The 25,910-nt window shown below is 40.8% G+C and overlaps 1 protein-coding gene across 1 annotated transcript in view; it reads right to left on the reverse strand.

Annotated features, from left to right (window-relative positions):
- Positions 1-25,910, reverse strand: part of ZNF277 (zinc finger protein 277) — a 543,940-nt gene that overhangs the window by 275,739 nt on the left and 242,291 nt on the right. The window contains exon 3 of the mRNA XM_053716721.1: positions 6,376-6,464. Coding sequence (XP_053572696.1) covers positions 6,376-6,464 — 89 coding nt within the window. The remainder of the gene's footprint in view (positions 1-6,375; positions 6,465-25,910) is intronic.

Genomic DNA, 25,910 nt, shown 5'->3' on the forward strand with positions numbered 1-25,910 from the left:
GTAAAACAGAACAGCCAGAACAAAAGCTAAGCTCAAGTACCCCGGAAACTGGAACCCCCCGGCCAGTCCTAGGATCATAAGGTCCGGTAACATCCCACAGCGGGATCCACAAAGAGAAAAAGCAGAGGAAAACCCTTGACAACCGGAAGATTAGGACAAGAAGCCCGGGCCCCACAAATGTTTAGATTAAACCTCTTCCAGGAACATAAATCCCTCGTCTGATATCAAAAAACAGACATCCCAGTGAAAAATCCAGAATAACCCGGATAACAAAGGCAAGAAGCCCTTGCACGTCCCGACCCAAATGGAAGAGACCACCCCTTACAGGAGCCCGACACTCCAAAGAGCCAAGGCCATAAAAGGACACTAGAGCTAACAGGCGTCCAAGCAACATTAACATGATGGTGCCTGAAAAGCATGGCTAATTCCCTGTAAGGGACACAAGGCACTGATCATTTTATCAACCTCGAAAGGAGGAAGGCTGAGTAGACCTCGCGGGGGATCGAACTAGCAACCCTCAGTTTGCTACAGTACAGAGTAGCCACTGAGCATTAGCATGCCAAGCTAGCCGTCCAGCTAGCCACAAGTTCCATACCCAAGGGGAACAGTGAGGACAAGTCACCCGAACAGAGCAACATCAAGCCTCCGCAGCACCTCAGATTCGAAATCAGCGGAAGTAAAATATGGCCTTGGATGCCACCTAGGTGGCAATACCCGAACCATATGAGTGGAAAACCACCAGGACCTCTTCTATCCCAAGAAAGAGATGCAGAGCATTCCCAACACCGTGGAAGGACCCATAACCGGAGCTCAAAAAGACCTCACTGTCTAATGTCCCGAAAAGGGACATCTAACTCCCGAAGGGATTCCAAGTCCCTCGAAGGTGACCCATCCACAAGGAGAAACGGACAAAGTCCCAGAATGTCTCAATGAAGAAGAGAACCACTAAAGGAACAAGTCCAAAAAGGACAATTTCCTAAAGACACACAGCCCCGACTGGCGGAAAAGTGGCGCTAAACCCTCAAATTTTCCCACCACATGGGAAGGCATACTCTAGGTTCCAAGGGTATCGGAAGCAACAGAGAGTGACGCAGCAAAATTCACTGACCCAGTCACCATAAAGACGGCTATTTAGAACTGAAATAATCCAGAGAGCCACATGGACCCGCAAGTCCTCCTGAGAATGCTTAGCTGAAAATTGTAAAACAAATAACAAGAAACAATAACGCTAAGAGCACCAGGCACCCCAACCTGACCAGCAAGGTATAATAGGCACCACATGTCTGAATAAGCCGCGAGACAGAAGATCTGAATCCAAGCAGGACCAGCCTGCAACCAGGGTCATAACTGCCAAGCTGGCTAAATCCGCCCTCAGAGAGGGAGGAAGAAAAAACAGGCAAACATGGGACTAACGTGTCCCGAACAACAGTGAGTATCGATCCCAGAGAAAGTTCCTGCAGGAAACATAGTATTAAAAATAAAAATAAAATTCATCCTAGCTGGAAAAAATAAAATGACAGGCAACCTGAGGGTTAACACCCAAAAAGAACAGAAAGATCCGCAGGACCAGCCTAACGGAAGCCCATTCTGCCAACAAAACTGGGAAGGATCTCGATAACAAGACTTAAAGGAGATTACTTCATCCCCCCATGTCTAGCGAGGTGAGCCATTTGAAGAAGGAGACTGATGAGTCCCATAACCGAGAAGGATAGGGTCCCCAAACAGCTCAAAAACGTGTCTGAGTAAGACACAAAGGCGAGCCCGCCTGTAACGAAAGGCATAACACTCAGGAACAGTTACACCCGCAGGGAACTGCACTTGCCCTGCAGTGGCTGAGAGACCTGGGGCAATCAGGCACGAGCACAATCGCAAATAAACATCTGAACTTTGTAGACGCACAAGCGCCAAAAGTATGTATAAGCGAAAATGTGCCACAACCTCCGGGGGGAACAATCCACCCTTCGAAGAGGGAAACACATAACCTGGATTACCCGCATGTGTAGCAGAAGTAGGGAGCGGTAGGGAACTCGTCTCCCAGAGGACAGGGCCCCCTAAAGGGGGATGGCTCAGCAGACCCTTGAATCCCCGAGCCCGAGGAACAAGGCGCTCTAGGACAGCCTAACGAACATAACTGACTGACCTGAGTCAATGGGGCCAATTCGCATTCTTCACAGGACGAAGAATCTGAATCAGAAAGTTGAACAATCTCAACATCAGCATCCTCCATAACTGGAAAAGGAAACCAAAAAAATGGACTATATATAAAACAATTTAAGCAGCACCTGACACCCACAATGGCTGGGGCAGTCACCACCTCCTATAAACCAGACACCAGCGGACTAGAATTCTCCGTCGCCACACAGTCAGGAAAGCGGAAATGGGAGACCAGAACGTAGACACGCCGGTCACAAGGTGAACATTTAAGTCCAAAAAAAGCGTGCCCAACCGTAAGGTCGCGTTACTTCGAAGGCCGTTATGTTTCAAAAGCCACGAGCCCAGTTAACACTACACATAAACAGATTGAATCACATAAACATGATTAAAAAAAACCCTGTTCAATAAACCCCCCCAGGAGATATTAATCCTTGATTCCAAGATACTAAAGAAGTCCCACTGGGACTTGAGTTCATAGTAACAAATGAGTTACAGTACATTCATGAAGAAATAAAATGAAAAGATCTTACCAGAATCTACGCAGAAGAAAAGCAGGCAATGAAGCAAAGTTTGACAACGCCGATTGCTTGTGGAGTTGTTAAAATGAGTTGTGATGGTTTCGCAGAAAGACTCTTCCTGCATCTCCAGACTCTAACTTTCACCCATGCCCTCACTGAGAGACTGACAGGATTACTTAAAACTCCCGTCCCATGTCGAAGGGTACTACCCTCCACAAGAGACAAAAACCAACTTCAGACACTTCTCTGCCAACCTCCTGGGACGAAAAGCAAAGAATAACTGGGGGATGAGGGGAGTGGGAGGAGTATTTAAGGCTTCGGCTGGGGTGTCTTTGCCTCCTCCTGGTGGCCAGGTTCTTATTTCGCAAAAGTAATGAATGCAGCTGTGGACTCTTTCCATTTATGAAGAAAATGGTTATATTAAAAAGAATTGGTAGTTCTATCGGGTCATACAGTGTAGTAGTTATAACGTGTGCATGATGCACAGAAGGTCCTGGGATTGTGACCCAGTGGGACTACCAATCCTTTTTAATTTTTTTCACTTTTCCTTTCATCTATGTACCCATTTGCTGCTCTAGAAGGGTGTCCCCACCCGACGCTGACGTTTTCAGCTGTCAGGAAAGCAGGGAAACATTTAATGGAGCATTTTAGGGTAATAAAGGGACAGTCTACTCCAAATTTTTTATCGTACAGTTATAGATCGTTCCTTTATTACCCATTCTATCATCACCTCCTCTCATGCTAGACTGCAGGACTTCTCTGGTGCTGCACCAACCCTCTGGATCGCTCTTCCTCGAGCTGTCAGACTTTCTCCTAACCTGTCCTCCTTTAAACGCTCCCTAAAGACCTTTTTGTTCAGGGAAGCCTATCACCTAACTAAGTAACAAATGAGTTCCACTTACCTAATAGTTGCCATTATCTAACTCGGCAACTAACATCATTCTCACCTTTGCAGTCCCCACCTCCTGTTTCTCATCCTTCTACCCACCTAGATTGTAAGTTCCCAGGGCAATAGGTCCCACAATCCCCCCTGTATTTGTTTGTTAAATTTTGTCTTATAGTGTAATGTTTCACTGTTGTACTTATCTCTGTACCCATGGACAGCGCTGCAAAATCTGTTGGCGGTTTATAAATAAAGAATAATAAAAATTCCCCAGTTTTGCATAACCAACACTGTTATATTAATATACTTTTTACCTCTGTGATTAGCTTGTATCTGAGCCTCTGCAGACTGCCCCCTTTATCTTAGTGCTATTTACAGACTTGCATTTTAGCCAATTAGTGATGACTCATGAATAACTTCACAGCAATGAGCACAATGTTAGCTAGATGGCACACTTTAACTAGTAATTACTATAAAAATGCACTCAGATAACAGACAGCCTGTAGTGGCTCAGAAACAGGCAGAAATGTAGAGGTTTAAAGGTTATAAAGTATATTAAAGGGACACTGAACCCAATTTGTTTCTTTTGTGATTCAGATAGAGCGTGCAATTTTAAGCATCTTTCTAATTTACTCCTATTATCAAATTTCCATCATTCTCTTGGTATCTTTATTTGAAAAGCAAGAATGTAAGGTTAGAAGCTGGCCCATTTTTGGTGAACAACCTGGGTTGTTCTTGCTGATTGGTGGATAAATGCTGTCCAGTGTCCTAAACCAAAAATTGGCTGGCTCCTTAGCTTAGATGCCTTCTTTTTCAAATAAAGATAGCAAGAAAACGAAGACAAATGTATAATAGGAGTAAATTAGAAAGTTGCTTAAAATTGCCTGCTCTATCTGAATCACAAAATAAAAAATTTGGGTTCAGTGTCCCTTTAATACAACAATGTGGGTTGTGCAAAGCTGTGGAATGGGTAGTAAAGGTTTTACCTATCTTTTTAAACAATAATATTTTTGCAGTAGACTGTTCTTTTAAATAGGTTTTCTCTTTTCAGCTTCGCCTGGTTCTCATAAGAGGATTTTTCCCGGCATGAGGCTTTTTGAGGTGAAGTGATTTTGGCTCCTTAGGACGTATTTGCAGACAACCTCACTTAAAAAATATATATCACTTATTGGCCCTAGGGCTTATGTAGATTTTTATTATATGAGTAAAAGTTAAGTTTTAAAGATATCGCTTCCTTCTTTTTTTTATTTTTAATATTTTTCTCTACCATGTTACTATGGAAAGGGGACATCTTGCTTATGCCTAGTTTAAATGGACATGAACCCAACTTTTTTCTTTCTTTCATGATTCAGATATTGCATACAATTTTAAACAACTTTCCATTTTACCTCTATTATCTAAATGACTTTGTTTTCTTGTTATCTTTTGTTGAAAAGCATACCTAGGTAGGCTCAACAGCAGCAATGTACTAATGGCTGCCGATTGGCGGCTGCACATATGTGCTTGTTATTGATACACACATGTTCAACTAGTACCCAGTGCTGCATATTGCTGCTTCTTTAACAAAGGATACCAAGGGAATTAAGCAAATTTCATAACAGAAGTAAATTGTAAAGATTATTTTTTAATTGTATGCTCTATCTCAGTTTTCTCAATTCCAGTCTTCAAGTAGCCACAACAGGCCAGATTTTCATGATATGTTAAAGGGATATAAAAACCAAATTCAGATAGTGCATGCCAATTTAAGCAACTTTCCCTTCTTCTCTTGGTATCTTTATTTGAAAAAGCAGGAAAGTAAGCTTAGGAGCCAGCCCATTTTTGGTTCAGCAACCTGAGTAGCACTTGCTGACTGATGGCTACATAGCCACCAATCAGCAAGCGCTACCCAGGATGCTGAACCAAAAATGGTCCGGCTCCTAAACTTATATTCCTGCTTTTGAAATAAAGATACCAAGAGAGTGAAGAGTCAATTAGAAAGTTGCTTAAAATTGCATATTCTTTCTGAATCATAAAATAAAAAAATTGGGTTTCATATACCTTTAACTACAGCACATGCAAAATAATTTGCTGATGGGTGAAAGCTAGTAACCATGGTTATTGATCAGCTGATTATTACACATGTGCTGTAGTTAAAATATCATGACAATCTGACCTGTTAGGGATACTTGAGTGGCGGCATTGAGAAAACTGAGGCAGAGCATACAATCAAAAAAAAAAAAAAAACAACTTACAATTTACAGAATTTTATAAGTGATGGAAATTGCACCTTTACATTGTATTTGTTTAAAACATAACCAAACAAATAAGATAAATAAGAGCTAAAAGAGTAAAACAATGCATCTTATTTCTTTTTAATGTGAATCACCAGTGAGCACGAGTGTCCCACTTGCAAGGTTTATTTTTTTTTAATTATTTTTTTTACAATTAAAGGGGGTGGTTAGTAAATTACAATTCCAGTCATTCTTATATACCCAACATTGAGCACCAAAATCGTTGAAATCCAATAATCCCTCCTGAAGGAAAAACCACAACTTTTCACATAAGCAGAAGTTCCAATGTAGCATTATGGATTAATGGATAGCATAAAAGTAATGGGGCAAATTAGATACTCCCAGTTCACCTCTCTCCCACTGCAAATAAACAGTGATTTATTTAAATTTATCCTGTTTTTTTTATTGATTTCCCCAGATGTAATAATTGAAGATTTTTTTTGCAGAGAAAGGATTTAGGTATAAAGACAGAGGAGTGGTCTAGAGAACAAACACTTATGTAGGTAGTTCTTTTTTTCTTATGATCATTTATATAAAATACAGTACTTACCCACTGGAGCTTCAGAGTTTGTCTTGATCACTGTACAGAAGTCAGTTATGGGCTGTTCTGCAAATCTTTTCTTCCAGTAAAAGACATACCTAACAAAAATTAAAAAATATAGAGACTAAGAATCGATGACTGTTGACTCTCAATAACATTATGCCAAAAGGGTTCATCTGGAAAAAAACTGAAAACTAATTTATACACGATTTATGCTCTTACAGAGAAATGTAGCTAATGGATTTAAAACAAATTATTCAATGTTATAATTTACTTAGAGTGAACAAGACTAGTACATTAAAATTATAGGGCATGATACAGATGACAATGTTAAATTATTTGCAATACAATTATGTGTGTTCATCAGATTCTCTTCCTTGTTTAAACATTCTATGAATGACATTTAAAAAAGGTCAATTATTCAATATAATAGTTAAAAACATTAAATGTACTACAAGACCTCATATGTGGATGGTATTTGCATTTTAGGATGTGACAATGCCCAGGGGAAGAATTAATAAAGGAACATGGGGAAGAATTAATAAAGGAACATTACCATGGATAGAACTACAGGGGGTGCAGAGGTCGCAACTGTGACTGCGTGGGGGCCCAGCTTCAAACATAAAATAAAAAATGACCCCTTCAATAAAAAACGTTGACCTGCCACTGCCTGCACTGATGATATGTAAGTGTGATGTTATGCTTCACTAGTGTCTCGGTCTCTGACTACAGGGGTTAGTGTTTCACCCATTGGTGTTTATGTGTGTATGTGTATGTATGTATGTGGGGGGGGGTAAACAGTGTCACTATACAGTACCACTATATACAGTACGGGGGGGGCTGGACCATGCCACAGACTACTGTGGTCACTTTATAAAGTACTGGGGCGGGTAGGGTCAGGCCAGCCATCTCACCGGCAGATTACAGACTGTGTCACTAACTCTCTATATACAGTATTGGTGGGTTGAACAGTGTCACTATATACAGTAATAGGGGGTCAGACCATCTCACAGACTTTCGGCACAGGGTACCTACTTTTGCAGACATGTCATCTGATTCACATTTTTTTTTCTGTGTTAAATGTTTAAAAAAAAAAAAGTTTCAAATTCACCTTTTTTGGGGGGTGGGGGCCCTTCGTAGATTCTTGCACCTGGGCCCCGTGGTTTCTAGTTACGCCTCTGAACATTACGACTGTCATGTATTTTATATAAAGATACTTTACAGGGCTGAATCGGCCACTGGATTGTGGACTGTTATGATAAACTGAAGGTTCTAACCAGTATTTTTAGAAATACACAAAAATAAAATGAGAGAAGCGCTCAACCTGGGAATGAACAATAGCATAATGCCCTGTTCTATGGCTAGTTACCACCCAAGAAGCAGTCTCTTTTTGTCTTTTTTGTCTTTCACAGAGAAGAACTTTCCTGAAGCATATCAGTCTGATCCTGACTTAACAGTACAGTCCAGCCCCGAAATACCAGGCAATTCCTCTCTAAACGAGAGAAACAGCAATACCCCAGATGTACGTTTTGGCCTAGTGTGGGCCTCGTTAGTGAGGTGCAGCCATATCCCTCTAGGCACACTGAGCAACGGGTCCACGTCTGGATTTCTGCATTACAATATCAAAGACATGGATGCCTATGGACATGGAGTGGGTGGGACCGATCTCTACATCGCAATGCTAAAGCAAGGAAGTAAAAAGGGGGAGGAGCATATCTATGCCAGAGTATAATATAAAGTAAATATCTAATTAAGCGATATTACATTTAAAAAATATATATAGCGACTACAGTAATACTTTGTATCATAAACCGTTATCGTAATTTGCAAAATTTACCATCACTTTAAAAGGACAGTCAACACCAGAAATGTTGTTGTTTTAAAAGATAGATAATACCTTAATTACCCATTCCCCAGTTTTGCATAACCAACACAGTTATAATAATACACGTTTTACCTCTGTAAGTACCATGCATCTAAGCCTCTGCAGACTGCCCCCTTATTTCAGTTCTTTTGTCAGACTTGCATTTAAGCCAATCAGGGCTCACTCCTCTGTAAATTCACGTGCATGAGCTCAATGTTATCTATATGGAACACATTAACTAATGCCCTCTAGTGGTGAAAAACTGTCAAAATGCATTTAGATTAGAAGCAAGGTCTAAGAAATTAGCATATGAACCTCCTAGGTTTAGCTTTCAACTAAGAATACCAAAAGAACAAAGCAAAATTGGTGATAATAGTAAACTGGAAAGTTGTTTAAAATTACATGCCGTCGAGCAGTGAGATCCGGGGGAGGAGCGTAAGTGTAAGGTCACGCTGAACACTTGCTCTCTGCGAGCCGTTGGCAGAGAACTCTCGTACTCAAGCCCTCAGACCTTGGGCGGCTTGCTTAGAAGACTTTTTCCATCCCTGCCGGAGCTCTAGCAGTGCTAGTACATCGCACTGAAGGACTGGTTCCTTTTTACCATTACACAGTATTACTATCAGCTCCCCTTCTCCAGCATACAGACTTTTGCTCTGGGACTGCTCTTGGTGCCCACCTCCCACGGGTGCTGCGTGAGGGGGAGCTATATACTGTCTGCTTGTTTGCTCTACATCTGGAGTTTGGCACTGTTACAGTTTGGCAAATCGCTTATGTTATAGTTCCATTCCAATGTATATATTGTATGTATGAGCATATTTATGTATTTGCATAATATTCTAGTCATATTAATTGGCCATGAGAAATATAGAAGCTGTATTTCTTTCTATGCCCTATTTCAGTTACAAAAGCTATGAAGTCTTTTGTTTACTGCCCTGTCTCAAGAACAAAAGCTATACAAGCCTTTTTGTTTTCCATGCCCTGTCTATCTCAAAGAGAATCAGGAGATGGTAAATAAAGAGTTATTTTCTCAGGCTTCCTTTCATTCAATAAGAGTCACCAAATGTTTACATGTAAATAGGAGTCTTTCATGTACCTGTTGGGGTGTGGATGGTAGATAACAGGTTATCATGGACAAAAGAACATCTGACCTTACAATCAGAACAGCTGTCCAAGCCATATGATTTATAGCTATCCATCCCCTACAATAGCCCTATTTACATGTAAACAGCTAGGACCAATGGAATTCAGTTTTCCAAATATGGTGAAGCGGGAAACAAATTAACCAATTGCATCAAAGCAATACTAACAGATGGGACAATTCTGAATATATAGAACAAGATTTAGTCAGTCAGGAGTCGGAGAGGAGGGGAGGATGAGGACAGGAAGCTAGCAGAAACATCCAGACTGTTCACAAGATAATCCCAAGGTACCTATGTCATGTATGTTTGTGTAAATGTATATTTGTAAGTAAATGTTAATTGTTATTGTCTTGAGGCCTATGCATTGAATAGTGTGCCATATTATGTTTTATAGCTGATCTAATAAATAATTGTGTATTTTGAAACCAACAGTAATCTTAAGAGTCTTATTACATTGAGTTATTTATCAGTTTCTCATCTATATGTGTATTTATGCAATATTTTACTTAGTCAATTCTATCTATTAATATAATATATAAATATTTAATCCCATAGCTACAATTTGTACATTGTAAGCCCCTTTTTAGCTAAATAATAAGCCAGATTTCATATAATTTATGCCTTGCATGGTCAAGAAAACATAACATATATATATCTGGATTAGTTAGAGTTTAATTGTTAATTCCTCAATGAGCCATAAAAGCTGTGTAAATAAACAGATATATTTTATGGACGTATGCTATATTGTCACTCTGGGATAAAAATCAGAAAATATTGCATAAATATACATATATATATATATATGCACTTTACAAGTCAGATTAAGGATCTAAAATTCCTCATATTAAATAACCTTTAAGACTAAATATTATATTTGTACCTTTATAAAATTTTAAGAGTTGGCGAACCACGTCAGGTAATAGAAATTTACGTCTCCATTAAGATATTTTATCCGGCATATACGTTTTACACGTATGTGAGGCTACTAGCAGTGTCAGGCTGAGGCAGCCACCAGCAATAACTGAATTATAGTATATTCTGTTTATTGAGCTAGTAGTAATACCTTGTTGGAACGTTTACTTCTATTCAAAGAATCCTCATCATTTGAAACAAAACATAATTTATGCTTACCTGATAAATTTATTTCTCTTGTAGTGTGTTCAGTCCACGGGTCATCCATTACTTATGGGATATATTCTCCTTCCCAACAGGAAGTTGCAAGAGGATCACCCAAGCAGAGCTGCTATATAGCCCCTCCCCTCACATGTCATATCCAGTCATTCGACCGAAACAAGACGAGAAAGGAGAAACTATAAGGTGCAGTGGTGACTGGAGTTATAATTTTAAAATTTAGAACCTGTCTTAAAAAGAAAGGGCGGGCCGTGGACTGAACACACTACAAGAGAAATAAATGTATCAGGTAAGCATAAATTATGTTTTCTCTTGTTAAGTGTGTTCAGTCCACGGGTCATCCATTACTTATGGGATACCCATACCAAAGCTAAGTACACGGATGATGGGAGGGACAAGGCAGGAACATTAAACAGAAGGAACCACTGCCTGTAGAACCTCTCCCAAAACCAGCCTCTGAAGAAGCGAAAGTGTCAAATTTGTAAAATTTGGAAAAAGTATGAAGTGAAGACCAAGTTGCAGCCTTGCAAATCTGTTCAACAGAGGCCTCATTCTTAAAGGCCCAGGTGGAAGCCACAGCTCTAGTGGAATGAGCTGTAATTCTTTCAGGAGGCTGCTGTCCAGAAGTCTCATAGGCTAAACGTATTATGCTACGAAGCCAAAAAGAGAGAGAGGTAGCCGAAGCCTTTTGACCTCTCCTCTGTCCAGAGTAAACGACAAACAGAGAAGAAGTTTGTCTAAAATCTTTAGTTGCCTGTAAGTAGAACTTCAGAGCACGGACCACGTCTAGATTATGCAAAAGACGTTCCTTCTTTGAAGAAGGATTAGGACATAATGATGGAACAACAATCTCTTGATTGATATTCCTGTTAGAAACAACCTTAGGTAAAAACCCAGGTTTAGTACGCAGTACTACCTTGTCTGAATGAAAGATCAGATAAGGAGAATCACAATGTAAGGCAGATAACTCAGAGACTCTTCGAGCCGAGGAAATAGCCATCAAAAACAAAACTTTCCAAGATAAAAGCTTAATATCAATGGAATGAAGGGGTTCAAACGGAACACCCTGAAGAACTTTAAGAACCAAGTTTAAGCTCCACGGAGGAGCAACAGCTTTAAACACAGGCTTAATTCTAGCCAAAGCCTGGCAAAAGGCCAGGACGTCTGGATTCTCTGCCAGACGTTTGTGTAAAAGAATAGACAGAGCTGAAATCTGTCCCTTTAGCGAACTAGCGGACAAACCCTTTTCTAAACCCTCTTGTAGAAAAGCCAATATCCTAGGAATCCTAACTTTACTCCATGAGTAACCCTTGGATTCGCACCAATATAAATATTTACGCCATATCTTATGGTAAATTTTTCTGGTCACAGGTATCCGAGCCTGTATTAATGTATCAATAACCGAATCCGAAAACCCCTGCTTAGATAGAATCAAGCGTTCAATTTCCAGGCAGTCAGCCTCAGAGAAATTAGGTTTGGATGGTTGAAAGGACCCTGAATTAGAAGGTCCTGCCTCAGAGGAAGAGACCATGGTGGACAGGACGACATGTCCACTAGGTCTGCATACCAGGTCCTGCGTGGCCACGCAGGCGCTATCAGAATTACCGATGCCCTCTCCTGTTTGATCCTGGCAATCAGTCGAGGTAGCAACGGAAATGATGGAAACACATAAGCTATGTTGAAAACCCAAGGGGCTGCTAATGCATCTACCAGCACCGCTCCCGGGTCCCAGGACCTGGATACGTAACAAGGAAGCTTCGCGTTCTGGCGAGATGCCATGAGATCCAGATCCGGTTTGCCCCAACGATGAATCAGTTGAGCAAATACCTCCGGGTGAAGTTCCCACTCTCCCGGATGAAAAGTCTGGCGACTTAGGAAATCCGCCTCCCAGTTCTCTACGCCTGGGATGTAAATCGCTGACAGGTGGCAAGAGTGAGACTCTGCCCAGCGAATTATCTTCGAGACTTCCAACATCGCTAGGGAACTCCTGGTTCCCCCTTGATGATTGATGTAAGCCACAGTCGTGATATTGTCCGACTGAAATCTGATGAACCTCAGTCTTGCTAACTGAGGCCAAGCTAGAAGAGCATTGAATATTGCTCTTAATTCTAGAATGTTTATTGGAAGGAGTTTCTCCTCCTGAGTCCACGAACCCTGAGCCTTCAGGGAATTCCAGACTGCTCCCCAGCCTAGAAGGCTGGCATCCGTTGTTACAATCGTCCAATCTGGTCTGCGAAAGGTCATTCCTTTGGACAGATGAACCGGTGACAACCACCAGAGAAGAGAATCTCTGGTCTCCTGGTCCAGATTTAGCAAAGGGGACAGATCTGAGTAATCCCCGTTCCATTGACTGAGCATGCATAGTTGCAGCGGTCTGAGATGCAGGCGCGCAAATGGCACTATGTCCATTGCCGCGACCATTAAGCCGATTACTTCCATGCACTGAGCTACTGATGGGCTTGGAATGGAATGAAGGACACGGCAAGCATTGAGAATCTTTGATAACCTGGACTCCGACAGGTAAATCTTCATCTCTACAGAATCTATAAGAGTCCCTAGAAAAGGAACCCTTGTGAGTGGCAACAGAGAACTCTTTTCCACGTTCACTTTCCACCCATGCGACCTCAGAAATGCAAGAACTATCTCTGTATGAGACTTTGCATTCTGAAAACTTGACGCTTGTATCAGAATGTCGTCTAGGTACGGAGCCACCGCTATGCCTCGTGGTCTTAGTACCGCCAGAAGTGAGCCCAGAACCTTCGTAAAAATTCTCGGGCCGTGGCTAACCCGAAGGGAAGAGCCACAAACTGGTAATGCCTGTCTAGAAAGGCAAACCTTAGGTACCGATAATGATCTTTGTGAATCGGTATGTGAAGGTAAGCATCCTTTAAGTCCACTGTGGTCATATATTGACCCTCTTGGATCATGGGTAGGATGGTTCGAATGGTTTCCATCTTGAACGATGGTACCCTTAGGAATTTGTTTAAGATCTTCAAGTCCAAGATTGGCCTGAAGGTCCCCTCTTTTTTGGGAACCACAAATAGATTTGAGTAAAATCCTTGTCCCTGTTCCGATCGCGGAACTGAGTGGATCACTCCCATGATTAAGAGGTCTTGTACACATTGTAGAAATGCCTCTCTCTTTACTAGGTTTGTTGATAACCTCGAAAGATGGAACCTCCCTTGTGGAGGAGAGGTTTTGAAATCCAGAAGGTATCCCTGAGATATAATCTTCAACGTCCAGGGATCCTGCACATCTCTTGCCCAAGCCTGGGCGAAGAGAGAAAGTCTGCCCCCCACTAAATCCGTCTCCGGATAGGGGGCCCTGTCTTCATGCTGTCTTAGGGGCGGAAGTAGGCTTTCTGGCCTGCTTGCCCTTGTTCCATGACTGGTTGCCTTTCCAACCCTGTCTGTAACGAGCAGCAGTTCCTTCCTGTTTTGGAGCGGAGGAAGTTGATGCTGCTCCTGCCTTGAAGTTACGAAAGGCATGAAAATTAGACTGTTTGGCCTTTGGTTTGGCCCTGTCCTGAGGAAGGGCGTGGCCCTTACCTCCAGTAATGCCAGCAATAATTTCCTTCAAGCCGGGCCCGAATAAGGTCTGCCCTTTGAAAGGAATGTTAAGTAGCTTAGACTTGGAAGTTACATCCGCTGACCAGGATTTAAGCCAGAGCGCTCTGCGCGCCTGTATGGCGAATCCGGCATTTTTAGCCGTAAGTTTGGTTAGATGTACTACGGATTCTGAAACAAACGCATTAGCTTGCTTAAGGGTTCTAACCTTGCGCAAAGCCTCATCCAATGGCTCTGTGCGAATCGCCTCTTCCAGAGACTCAAACCAGAATGCCGCTGCAGCCGTGACAGGCGCAATGCATGCAAGAGGCTGCAAAATAAAACCCTGTTGAACAAACATTTTCTTAAGATAACCCACTAACTTTTTATCCATTGGATCTGAGAAAGCACAGCTATCCTCCACCGGGATAGTGGTACGCTTGGCTAAAGTAGAAACTGCTCCCTCCACCTTAGGGACCGTCTGCCATAAGTCTCGTGTGGTGGCGTCTATAGGAAACATTTTTCTGAATATCGGGGGAGGGGAAAAAGGCACACCGGGTCTATCCCACTCCTTACTAATAATTTCTGTAAGTCTTTTTGGTATAGGAAAGACGTCAGTACACACCGGTACCGCATAGTATCTATCCAACCTACATAATTTCTCTGGGATTGCCACCGTGTCGCAATCATTCAGAGCCGCTAATACCTCCCCTAGTAACACACGGAGGTTCTCAAGCTTAAATTTAAAATTTTAAATTTCTGAATCCGGTCTCCCCGGATCAGAACCGTCACCGACAGAATGAAGCTCACCGTCCTCATGTTCTGCAAATTGTGACGCAGTATCAGACATGGCTCTCGTGTCATCAGCGCGCTCTGTCCTTAAACCAGAGCTATCGCGCTTGCCCCTCAATTCGGGCATATTATATAATACTTCTTTCATAACATTAGCCATATCATGTAAAGTGATTTGTAAGGGCCTAGATGTACTAGGCGTCTCAATTCTACGCATCTCCCGAGCGGGAGACGCAGGTACTGACACGTGAGGAGAGTTAGGCGGCATAACTTCCCCCTCGTTGTCTGGTGATAGTTTCTCTATCGGTACAGATTGACTTTTATTCAAAGCAATATCAATACAATTGGTACACATCGTTCTATTGGGCTCCACATTGGCTTTTGAACATGATGAACAAACAGTTTCCTCTGAATCAGACATGTTTAAACAGACTTAGCAATGAAACTAGCAAGCTTGGAAATCACTTTCAATAAGTTTACAAGCAATATAAAAAACGCTGCAGCGCTTTAAAAATACAGATATAATGAAACAATTCTTAACAAGAAGTGTAATTTTAGAAGAGGATTGCACCCATTAGCAAAAGGATGATTAACCCCTCAATACCCAAAACGGATAAAACGGATATCAATTAAGATTTAACGCTTTTAAGCACAGTCAAGCACACTGTCACAGATCTGCTGTGACTGATTACCTCCCTCAAAAATGAATTTGCAGACCCCTGAGCTCTCTAGAGACGTCCTGGATCAAGGAGGAAGAATCAGGAAAACTGTGCTAGAATTATAACTGCGCAACAAGGCGCTAAAACAAGGTCCCTCCCACTCCTATCACAACAGTGGGAGCCCTGATATAACGGTTTCCATGCAGAAAAAATATGTCAGACATGTGGAAAAAAATCATGCCCAAAGAGATTTATCACCAAAGTACCTCACAAAAACGAATAACATGCCAGTAAACGTTTTAATAAAAAATAACATTTTCCAATGTCATGCAAAGTTATCACTAAGCCTGCTACCAGTCGCTACCACTGCAGATAAGGCTTAAGTATTATTTCAGTTTTAACAGTATTTTCTCAGTCAAATTCTAGTCCCTAGAAAATAACTTGACTGCGCATACATTTATCAGCCTGATACCAGTTGCCACTACTACATTTAAGGCTGTACTTACATCATACGGTAACAGCAGTATTTTCTTAGTCAATTCCATTCCCAGAAAATAATGTACTGCACATACCTCATTTGCGGAGGACCCCGCATGCTATTCCCAGTTTCTGAAGTTACCCCACTCCTCAGAATGTCGAGAAACAGCCAGTGGATCTTAGTTACGCCTGCTAAGATCATAGAAAAAAAACGCAGGCAGTTTCTTCTTCCAAATACTGCCTGAGATAGAAAAACAGCACACTCCGGTGCCATTTAAAATAACAAACTTTTGATTGAAGAATAGTTAAGTAAAACTCCAGCTCCTCTCGCGACCTCCTTCTTTGTTGAGGGTTGCAAGAGAATGACTGGATATGACATGTGAGGGGAGGGGCTATATAGCAGCTCTGCTTGGGTGATCCTCTTGCAACTTCCTGTTGGGAAGGAGAATATATCCCATAAGTAATGGATGACCCGTGGACTGAACACACTTAACAAGAGAAATATAGTTTAACTGTTGGTATTCATTTACAACAATTTCTAGCTATGGTTGTGACCATAGAAGATTATTAGGTGACTCAGGCTGCTCCAGCCGTTCAACAGTGATAAAAACATAATTTATGCTTAACTGATAAATTTATTTCTCTTGTAGTGTATCCAGTCCACGGATCATCCATTACTTATGGGATATTCTCCTTCCCAACAGGAAGTTGCAAGAGGATCACCCACAGCAGAGCTGCTATATAGCTCCTCCCCTAACTGCCATATCCAGTCATTCGACCGAAACAAACAGAGAAAGGAGAAACCATAGGGTGCAGTGGTGACTGTAGTTTAATTAAATTTTAGACCTGCTTTAAAATGACAGGGCGGGCCGTGGACTGGATACACTACGAGAGAAATAAATTTATCAGGTAAGCATAAATTATGTTTTCTCTTGTTAAGTGTATCCAGTCCACGGATCATCCATTACTTATGGGATACCAATACCAAAGCTAAAGTACACGGATGATGGGAGGGACAAGGCAGGGATTAAGCGGAAGGAACCACTGCCTGAAGAACCTTTCTCCCAAAAACCGCCTCCGAAGAAGCAAAAGTATCAAATTTGTAAAATTTTGAAAAAGTGTGAAGGGAAGACCAAGTCGCGGCCTTGCAAATCTGTTCAACAGAGGCCTCATTTTTAAAGGCCCAGGTGGAAGCCACAGCTCTAGTAGAATGAGCTGTAATTCTTTCAGGGGGCTGCTGTCCAGCAGTCTCATAGGCTAGGTGTATAATACTCTGAAGCCAAAAGGAAAGAGAGGTTGCCGAAGCTTTTTGACCTCTCCTCTGTCCAGAATAAACGACAAACAGGGAAGATGTTTGACAAAAATCTTTAGTAGCTTGTAAGTAAAACTTCAAGGCACGGACTACGTCCAGATTATGTAAAAGACGTTCCTTCTTTGAAGAAGGATTAGGACACAATGATGGAACAACAATCTCTTGATTGATATTCTTGTTAGAAACCACCTTAGGTAAAAACCCAGGTTTGGTACGCAGAACTACCTTATCTGCATGAAAAATCAGATAAGGAGAATCACATTGTAAGGCAGATAGCTCAGAGACTCTCCAAGCCGAGGAAATAGCCATCAAAAACAGAACTTTCCAAGATAAAAGCTTAATATCAATGGAATGAAGGGGTTCAAACAGAACTCCTTGAAGAACTTTAAGAACCAAGTTTAAGCTCCATGGGGGAGCAACAGGTTTAAACACAGGCTTAATTCTAACCAAAGCCTGACAAAATGCCTGGACGTCTGGAACTTCTGCCAGACGCTTGTGCAAAAGGACAGAGCAGAAATCTGTCCCTTTAAGGAACTAGCTGATAATCCTTTGTCCAAACCCTCTTGGAGAAAGGACAATATCCTAGGAATCCTAACCTTACTCCATGAGTAATTCTTGGATTCACACCAGTAAAGATATGTACGCCATATCTTGTGATAGATTTTCCTGGTAACAGGCTTTCGTGCCTGTATTAAGGTATCAATGACTGACTCGGAGAAGCCACGCTTTGATAGAATCAAGCGTTCAATCTCCATGCAGTCAGTCCCAGAGAAATTAGATTTGGATCATTGAAAGGACCTTGTATTAGAGTCCATGGTGGAAAGGATGACATGTCCACTAGGTCTGCATACCAGGTCCTGCGTGGCCACGCAGGCGCTATTAGAATCACTGATGCTCTCTCCCGTTTGATTTTGGCAATCAGTCGAGGGAGCAGAGGAAACGGTGGAAACACATAAGCCAGGTTGAAGAACCAAGGCGCTGCTAGAGCATCTATCAGCGTCGCTTCTGGGTCCCTGGACCTGGATCCGTAACAAGGAAGCTTGGCGTTCAGGAGAGACGCCATGAGATCCAACTCTGGTTTGCCCCAATGATGAATCAATTGAGCAAACACCTCCAGATGGAGTTCCCACTCCCGCGGGTGAAAAGTCTGACGACTTAGAAAATCCGCCTCCCAGTTCTCCACGCCTGGGATATGGATTGCTGACAGGTGGCAAGAGTGAGTCTCTGCCCAGCGAATTATTTTTGAGACTTCTAACATCGCTAGGGAACTCCTGGTTCCCCCTTGATGGTTGATGTAAGCCACAGTCGTGATATTGTCCGACTGAAATCTGATGAACCTCAGTGTTGCTAACTGAGGCCAAGCCAGAAGAGCATTGAATATTGCTCTTAACTCCAGAATATTTATTGGAAGGAATTTCTCCTCCTGAGTCCACGATCCCTGTGCCTTCAGGGAGTTCCAGACTGCACCCCAACCTAGAAGGATGGCATCTGTTGTTACAATTGTCCAATCTGGCCTGCGAAAAGTCATACCCTCGGACAGATGGACCCGAGACAACCACCAGAGAAGAGAATCTCTGGTCTCTTGATCCAGATTTAGCAGAGGGGACAAATCTGTGTAATCCCCATTCCACTGACATGCATAATTGCAGCGGCCTGAGATGTAGGCGCGCAAATGGCACTATGTCCATTGCCGCTACCATTAAGCCGATCACCTCCATACACTGAGCCACCGAAGGGCGCGGAATGGAATGAAGAATACGGCAAGCATTTAGAAGCTTTGATAACCTGTACTCCGTCAGGTAAATTTTCATCTCTACAGAATCTATAAGAGTTCCTAAGAAGGAGACTCTTGTGAGTGGGGATAGAAAACTCTTTTCCTCGTTCACTTTCCACCCGTGCGATCTCAGAAATGCCAGAACTATCTCTGTATGAGACTTGGCAATTTGAAAGCTTGACGCCTGTATCAGGATGTCGTCTAGATACGGAGCCACCGCTATGTCTCGCGGTCTTAGAACCGCCAGAAGTGAGCCCAGAACCTTCGTAAAGATTCTCGGGGCTGTAGCCAACCCGAAGGGAAGAGCTACAAATTGGTAATGCCTGTCTAGAAAGGCAAACCTTAGGAACCGATGATGATCTTTGTGAATCGGTATGTGAAGGTAGGCATCCTTTAAGTCCACTGTGGTCATGTACTGACCCTCTTGGATCATGGGTAGGATGGTCCGAATAGTTTCCATTTTGAAAGATGGAACTCTGAGGAATTTGTTTAAGATCTTTAGATCCAAAATTGTTCTGAAGGTTCCCTCTTTTTTGGGAACCACAAACAGATTTGAATAAAAACCCTGTCCTTGTTCCGTCCGCGGAACTGGATGGATCACTCCCATTACTAGGAGGTCTTGCACACAGCGTAGGAATGCCTCTTTCTTTATCTGATTTGATGATAACCTTGAAAGATGAAATCTCCCTTGTGGAGGGGAAGCTTTGAAGTCCAGAAGATATCCCTGAGATATGATCTCCAACGCCCAGGGATCCTGAACATCTCTTGCACACACCTGGGCGAAGAGAAAAAGTCTGCCCCCTACTAGATCCGTCGCCGGATAGGGGGCCGTTCCTTCATGCTGTCTTAGAGGCAGCAGCAGGCTTTCTGGCCTGCTTGCCTTTGTTCCAGGACTGGTTAGGTTTCCAGGCCTGCTTAGATTGAGCAAAAGTTCCCTCTTGTCTTGAAGCGGAGGAAGTTGATGCTGCACCTGCCTTGGAATTTCGAAAGGCACGAAAATTAGACTGTTTGGCCTTTGATTTGGCCCTGTCCTGAGGAAGGGTATGACCCTTACCTCCAGTAATGTCAGCAATAATTTCTTTCAAACCAGGCCTGAATAAGGTCTGCCCCTTGAAAGGAATGTTGAGTAATTTAGACTTTGAAGTCACATCAGCTGACCAGGATTTGAGCCATAGCGCCCTACGCGCCTGGATGGCAAATCCGGAATTCTTAGCTGTTAGTTTAGTCAAATGAACAATGGCATCAGAAACAAATGATTTAGCTAGCTTAAGAGTTCTAAGCTTGTCAACAATTTCAGTCAATGGAGCTGTATGGATGGCCTCTTCCAGGGCCTCAAACCAGAATGCCGCCACAGCAGTGACAGGCGCAATGCATGCAAGGGGCTGTAAAATAAAACCTTGTTGAATAAACATTTTCTTAAGGTAACCCTCTAATTTTTTATCCATTGGATCTGAAAAAGCACAACTGTCCTCAACCGGGATAGTGGTACGCTTTGCTAAAGTAGAAACTGCTCCCTCCACCTTAGGGACAGTCTGCCATAAGTCCCGTGTAGTGGCATCTATTGGAAACATTTTTCTAAATATAGGAGGTGGGGAAAAGGGCACACCGGGCCTATCCCACTCCTTACTAATAATTTCTGTAAGCCTTTTAGGTATTGGAAAAACATCAGTACTCACCGGCACTGCATAGTATTTATCCAGCCTACACAATTTCTCTGGCACTGCAATTGTGTCACAGTCATTCAGAGCAGCTAATACCTCCCCAAGCAATACACGGAGGTTCTCAAGCTTAAATTTAAAATTAGAAATCTCTGAATCAGGTCTCCCCGAATCAGAGACGTCACCCACAGACTGAAGCTCTCCGTCCTCAGGTTCTGCATATTGTGACGCAGTATCAGACATGGCTCTTACAGCATCTACGCGCTCTGTATCTTGTCTAACCCCAGAGCTATCGCGCTTGCCTCTCAATTCAGGCAATCTGGATAATACCTCTGACAGGGTATTATTCATGATTGCAGCCATGTCCTGCAAAGTAATCGCTATGGGCGTCCCTGATGTACTTGGCGCCATATTAGCGTGCGTCCCTTGAGCGGGAGGCGAAGGGTCCGACACGTGGGGAGAGTTAGTCGGCATAACTTCCCCCTCGACAGACCCCTCTGGTGACAATTCTTTTATAGATAAAGACTGATCTTTACTGTTTAAGGTGAAATCAATACATTTATTACACATTCTCCTATGCGGCTCCACCATGGCTTTTAAACAATAATGAACAAGTATCCTCTGTTTCAGACATGTTTGTACAGACTAGCAATGAGACTAGCAAGCTTGGAAAACACTTTAAAGCAAGTTAACAAGCAATATAAAAAACGTTACTGTGCCTTTAAGAGAAACAAATTTTGACAAAATTTGAAATAACAGTGAAAAAAGGCAGTTACACTAACAAAATTTTTAGAGTGTATGTAACAAGTCCGCAGAGCGTTGCACCCACTTGCAAATGGATGATTAACCCCTTAATAACAAAAACAGAATAATAAATGACAAAAACGTTTTTTAAACACAGTCACAACAACTGCCACAGTCTACTGTGATTGTTACCCTCCTCAAACACGACTTTGAAGCCTTTTGAGCCCTTCAGAGATGTCCTGTATCATGCAGAGGGAAGCTGAATGTCTCTGTCAGTATTTTTATCTGAACAGAAAAGCACTAAAATAGGCCCTTCCCACTCATATTGCAACAGTGGAAAGCTTCAGGAAACTGTCTCTAGGCAGAAATCAAACCAGCCATGTGGAAAAAAACTAGGCCCCAATAAGTTTTGTCACCAAACATATATAAAAACGATTAACATGCCAGCAAACGTTTTATATTACATTTTTATAAGAGTATGCATCTCTATTAATAAGCCTGATATCAGTAGCTATCACTGAATTTAAGGCTTTACTTACATTAATCCAGTATAAGCAGCATTTTCTAGCAAATTCCATCCCTAGAAAAATATTAACTGCACATACCTTATTGCAGGAAAACCTGCACGCCATTCCCTCTCTGAAGTTACCTCACTCATCAGAATATGTGAGAACAGCCATGGATCTTAGTTACTTCTGCTAAGATCATAGAAAATGCAGGCAGATTCTTCTTCTAAATACTGCCTGAGATAAACAGCACACTCCGGTACCATTTAAAAATAACAAACTTTTGATTGAAGAAATAAACTAAGGATAAAACACCACTCTCCTCTTACGACCTCCATCTTTGTTGAGGGTTGCAAGAGAATGACTGGATATGGCAGTTAGGGGAGGAGCTATATAGCAGCTCTGCTGTGGGTGATCCTCTTGCAACTTCCTGTTGGGAAGGAGAATATCCCATAAGTAATGGATAATCCGTGGACTGGATACACTTAACAAGAGAAACCACATTTATTCAATGCCATAAAATAAGCTTATTTCTGGCTTCATTTTGAACCAGTAAAATCCCTCAAGAGAGGATTAAAACTAAAACGTTTGTTTTTGAATTAAATAAATAAATATTGTTGCCGGCTAAGCAAAGGGAAGCTTTGTTTTATTAATATTGAAAAGGTTTCCCTCTACTAACTTGTCTTGCCTTTGATTTTTTTTTTTTTTATTCTTGTTTTGTTTTGGCAATTAATGGTATTACAAGTAGTACATAATTAAGGGATTTTTTTTTTTTTTTTTTGTTATTTGATTTTATTATTTTTTTTACTTTATTATCATTTTGTTTGAGTTTTTTCCAAGATGGCTACAATATCTGCATTAGAAAGTTTTGTAGTTACTTACATTACAAGTCACAAAAGTAAAGATTTTGCTTGTGATGTTCATGAAAAAGAGAATCCTTGGAAATATGTCCAGTAGCAAGTATGTTTGCTGCATGCTTGGCAATGAATGCCAAAATAGAAGTTTTAAATGACGCCCTTCACAATTCTAAAGTAAATTTAATTCTCAAAGAAAATGAAATTGACCAGAAAGAAAAAGAAATTGACAAATTGGAATGTAAAGTCAGTTTCTTAACATCACTTAATGATGAAATAAAATGCTTAAAAGAAAAAAATGATGAGAACTGTGCTACTGCACAAACAGAACTTAAAATGTGTAAGGAAAAATTGATTAAAACAGAAAATGAAATGGATAATATCATTTGTGAAAATAAAGTTATCCAAAATAAACTTACACAATCACAAAGTGTACAAAATACTAATTTGCTACAAACTTTGAAAAAAGATGCATCCACCCAAACATATTCATTGAATAACTGTGACAAAGTGGGGGAGACAAGGAATGTAATTTTATTTGATAATTCCAACAAAACTGATAAAACAATCAATTTGATTTTAAAAGATACAGTGAATAACTATAATGCAAATTCAGTAAACATAGGTGAAATCCCTGTTTTTCTAGCAACACCTGTGATATGCCCTGCTACCAGAGGCAATATTTCAAATACTGTATCTAACAACCACTCCACACCAATTTTAATTACTACAATGCCCAATTCAAGATTTATAGCAAATTCAGGCCAAAATTGCACAGCTCAAAAAGAGTGTGATAAACGTGTATCTAAATTACCAAATTATACTGTAAAAATGCCACAGTTACACAATGATATCTGCAGTGATTTGCTTAAACATAAGAACATGGATCTCTTCAAAATATGTCTGGGGAATGCATTAAGAACTAAAACAGATATTGTAGTTAAGGTTTTGGAACTTGACATATTAACAAATGATTTACAGAGCAACAGATGGGTGGAAATCATGGATACAATGAATGGTTTTAAAGAAAAACAGTATTGTTATGATCTACAATGTAAACCTGTTTTTCCTAATTTCATGGAAAAACAGAGGTACACTTGGAGTTTGGATACATCCCATGGTTACCAAAAATCATATGCAAAATGGTTACATGATCTAAATCTATTTTCTACAAAGAGTATTTTTCAGCTCCAACCTAACACATGTAACGAAGAGAAGCATGGAGGAATTCTTTCTTACAAAGATAGGTGGCATTTTTACAGCAATGGTGAGTATAATTGTATTACCATTGTTCTTGGAACTACTACAGCCTTTAATTAGTTCTAAACAAACATTGTGCCCAAGGGGGGGGGGGAGAGATGCCTTTCAGGGAAGTGTCCTCCTGTCTGGGCACTTGTTTGTTAAATTGTTAAACAGTTAAAATAGGGTGTGCCTACCTTAGAATAGAATTACCTATTGGTGGTCCTGAGGCACATTCACCCTTTGTCTCCCAGCATGTTTACAAAATGTTCTTCCTGTCTATCTTTAATTTGGAAATATCTCACTCCACTGTTTGTTTAAACAGACCATCCCTAGTGCAATTGTTTGTTTTTGTCACAGACCTGAGATCAAAATGGCATATTTCAAGCACATTTGCCAGTTGTATTAGCCCTAGGAAAAATAATCTTAAATGATTTTAACAAAATTATGTGCTCAAAATATTTTGGATTGCTTTAGAGCACTATTATAAGATTTAAGAGAGGGATGTCCAAGAGATGTTTCCAAAATGTAAATAATAGTTGTTCAATTTAGAAAAGTAATTACATTTGTTTTGTTTGTTTTCTTCTAGAAAAATCGAAAACCAGTGATGGATATCTGTAAATGCTTCCTCAGAATCCCAACAGCTGAGCAGAAACGCAGAAACAACATCTCCAATGATATTTCATTATAGTTACTGTACTTATATTCTATGCCTGTTAATAATAATAGGTATCACAATTAATGGTCATTCTTTGGATAGACTCAGTAACCAAAGAAAAAGCAGCATTGCAGCATGTTATCACTGAAAGTTGTAAATATGTGTATCTTAATTTAGTTTTTAAATATGTTATGATAAATTTTAATTCAGACCTACTTTATCATGCAGAACTTCCATTCAATATAAGAATTAACAGAAGCTCAATATCTCCATATAGGATGGTATCCCTTTCTCATTAAAATCCAAACATTAACTAAATTTATTTTTCTCTTTATTATTAAAGCCTGAGGAAAAGATTAATTATAAATTAGTATTTATCCACAAATCCTAATGATTAATTATATATGTTTATTAAAACAAAGTGGGATTCCAGTTTTAATACCATCTCTATAAGGTATTGAGGTTCTGATAGAAATGTGTCTTATCCAGTACATTTATGACCTTAAAAACATCATGAATACTATGATACAGAGTAACATACATAATAGGTGTTAGACCATTTTAGGGAAGTCAGGTAGACATCTGGTTTAAAGTGTATTATAGGCATATTGACATAGAGTGAGTAATGCTTTTGTTTTAATACTTAGTGTAGAAGGTGTAGGGAATTATTTTTGTTTTTATTTTGTTGTGTTTATATGTTGGATAATATTTTAATCGGAGTAACATAAATATGTTGATTTTTCAGTTATAACCTATATGGTTTTGTGTGCAAACCTATCAGGTGTGAGATGAATGTCAAAAGAGAATGTAATTCTCAGGAGAATAATGGCAGTATTTGCCTCTCCAAGATTTGGGATACCAACACCACTGTCAATAGCTTTGATTATGCCAAACAAGTTTTTTTTTTAACCACTGAAGATGTGCTGTGTAGATCTGGGACTTCTCTGCTGATGATATTACTTCAAGATAGAAAATAACATCCCAGAGACAGAAGGAAGATGGAAGATTCAAGATCCTGTCACAACCTATAACAAAGACACTACCAACATCCCTGAAGGAAGTATAGTGCAGCTATGCAAGTGGATCATCAAAAGGGGTGCATTTATGTTACAGAGCCAGGGACCCACATCATTTCACGGTGACTACAGCATGAGAAGAGGCTACCACAGGTTCCTGTGTTCACAACATTTCC

The sequence above is a fragment of the Bombina bombina genome, chromosome 6, assembly GCF_027579735.1.
Source record: "Bombina bombina isolate aBomBom1 chromosome 6, aBomBom1.pri, whole genome shotgun sequence".
Lineage (NCBI taxonomy): Eukaryota > Metazoa > Chordata > Amphibia > Anura > Bombinatoridae > Bombina > Bombina bombina.